Raw genomic sequence first — 2,026 nt, 5'->3', positions numbered from 1 at the left:
CCACTTCTTTCTGCTGCAGGTGTTAGAGTTGAACCCTTTGTGTCTCTCTTGGAAGATGTTCTGCTCCTGAATCAGCTGGGTGGGTCTTGCCTCTAGCCTCTTTGCAGGGAGTTCTGCTGAAGGGTTCCGTGCTGGACCTGCATGCAGCCAGGGTCAAATGAGGATCCCCGGCCCCAGGTCGTCTCACTCACTCGCTGGGCCTGAGCTCTGGGTCTGTTCAGGATCCCACCGCCTGGGTCGTCTCACTCCAGAGATTTTACTTCTTTAACTTAAATTTTTTGTTTATATCTTTTTCAGTTCTGTATAATCTTTTTTATATATGCCTTTCTTTCATCACCTATTTTAACATTAGAAACATTATTATTATTACTATTATTATTTTATAAACATTATTTTTGAGCCTTTAAAACTTAACTTCTGGTTTTGGCTTGAATATTACTGACAGTCTATGCAAGAGTCTATTGCTCGGGCCAGGGAGATGGCTCAGTAGAATAAGTGCTTCCCTGGCAAGCGCAAAAGCCTGTGTTCAATCCCTGGTTCTGAAAAAAAAAAAAAAAAAAAAGTCTATTGCTCAATAGTCTTGAACACTGTTCAACTGTTATCGGGCTGGGGAGATAGCTTGACTGCATAAACGCCTGCCTGGCAAGCGCAAGGTCCCAAGTTCGATCCCCAGTGCTGGTACCGCATGTGCTGCCACCCCAGAACCCCCAGCACGCGGTGCAAGCCCCGAAGAGTCTATCAACTCCGGCTTATGGATGAGTTGTTTCTTTACGTGCTGTGTAATTTTTAGCTGAGAGCTTGTCTTCAGCAGGGATTGCATGTACATACGAAGTAGCCCTGCAAGAGTTTTTATCTTTGCCTAGGCTGGAATATTCTAGAATTTACTCTCCAGTGACATTTAATTTTACTGTTGCATGTATCGGAGAGAGATGGGGTGGCTGAATTTGCCTTTGCTCCTTATTTATGGAGTAAACCCTCTATGTGCCTGCTACTCAAAGTTACCCTTGGGAGATTGGGTTTTTGGGTTTTTTTTTTATGGCGGAACCGGGGATTGAACTCAGGTCCTTGTGCCAGCCCTGGGAGATTGTTTTTAATATTCACTTCTCACTGGATAGTGAAAAATTAGCCTTTTAATGTGAACCAGGTGTATGCGTGCGCTGCTCCACCAGTAGCTCGTTTCCCCTCGTGGTGTAGCGGCGCGCCTCTAGCTGCTCGCGGCCTGCGTCCGCTGGTGCGGGTGGCACAGCGTCCCGTAGTGCCAGGCTGCACGGGAGGCCGCCGTGTGGGCATCGCTCGCCGACTTCCTAAAGGACTGCGCCTAAAAGATGCTTTATTGCCTGTATAAGGTGTTAGTTTCATGCTGACCTTGCCAGCCCCGGAGATTATTGAGTAAAAGAGCCTTTATTTTAGTCTATTTGGTCGGTACAAAAGCGTTTATGCCAGTAAGGCTTGCTGGGCAGGACAGCCTTCATTTCCATTTCATACTCTGGTTTTTCCTTCCTGTAGATTTTGAAAGGCCATGGAGACGAGCATTGCCTCGTTGGGAACAAGTTGAGCTGGGCCGACATACAGCTGCTGGAAGCTGTTCTAATGGTGGAAGAACTCGATGCCGCAGCTCTTTCCGACTTCCCTCTGCTTCAGGTTTGTGTTACCATCGAGTGAAGCCTGAACGTTTGAGCAAAGACTGGAACAAAACATGCCTCAGATCCTTCTCAAAAGAAATTGAAGAACGCAGCTTCAAATACCGTTTTATTCTCTTGGGTTATTTTCACTTGCATACACAGTCAACTGCTAGGAAATGAAACTTCATGAAGGAAAAATTGCTACTTTGGGTTTTAGAATAAAATTTGGTACTTTTTTTTTTTTTAGTGTTTCGAACCTTTCCCGGGATGACGCGAGGCTGTTTGTCTTGCTCATCTGTGGCTCCTACAGACCAGGTGGAGTCCCTTGGCGGGGCCCTCACCGTGCGTCCGCCGAGTGGGAGAGGGGTCTGCAGGGAGGGGACCGTGGGGGGGGCGCGGGGGGG

General features: G+C 47.4%; 1 protein-coding gene across 2 annotated transcripts in view; it reads left to right on the top strand.

The window, feature by feature from the left end:
- Positions 1-2,026, top strand: part of LOC101565189 (glutathione S-transferase A4-like) — a 39,987-nt gene that overhangs the window by 35,296 nt on the left and 2,665 nt on the right. For both annotated transcript variants that reach the window (XM_023704833.1, XM_004644623.2), the window contains exon 6: positions 1,507-1,641. In XM_023704833.1, the coding sequence (XP_023560601.1) occupies positions 1,507-1,641 (135 nt within the window). The remainder of the gene's footprint in view (positions 1-1,506; positions 1,642-2,026) is intronic.

The sequence above is a fragment of the Octodon degus genome, unplaced genomic scaffold (genome assembly GCF_000260255.1).
Source record: "Octodon degus isolate 3935 unplaced genomic scaffold, OctDeg1.0 scaffold00205, whole genome shotgun sequence".
Classification (NCBI taxonomy): Eukaryota; Metazoa; Chordata; class Mammalia; order Rodentia; family Octodontidae; genus Octodon; species Octodon degus.
Note: the sequence above shows the minus strand (reverse complement) of the source record. Positions and strands in the feature narration are given on the sequence as shown.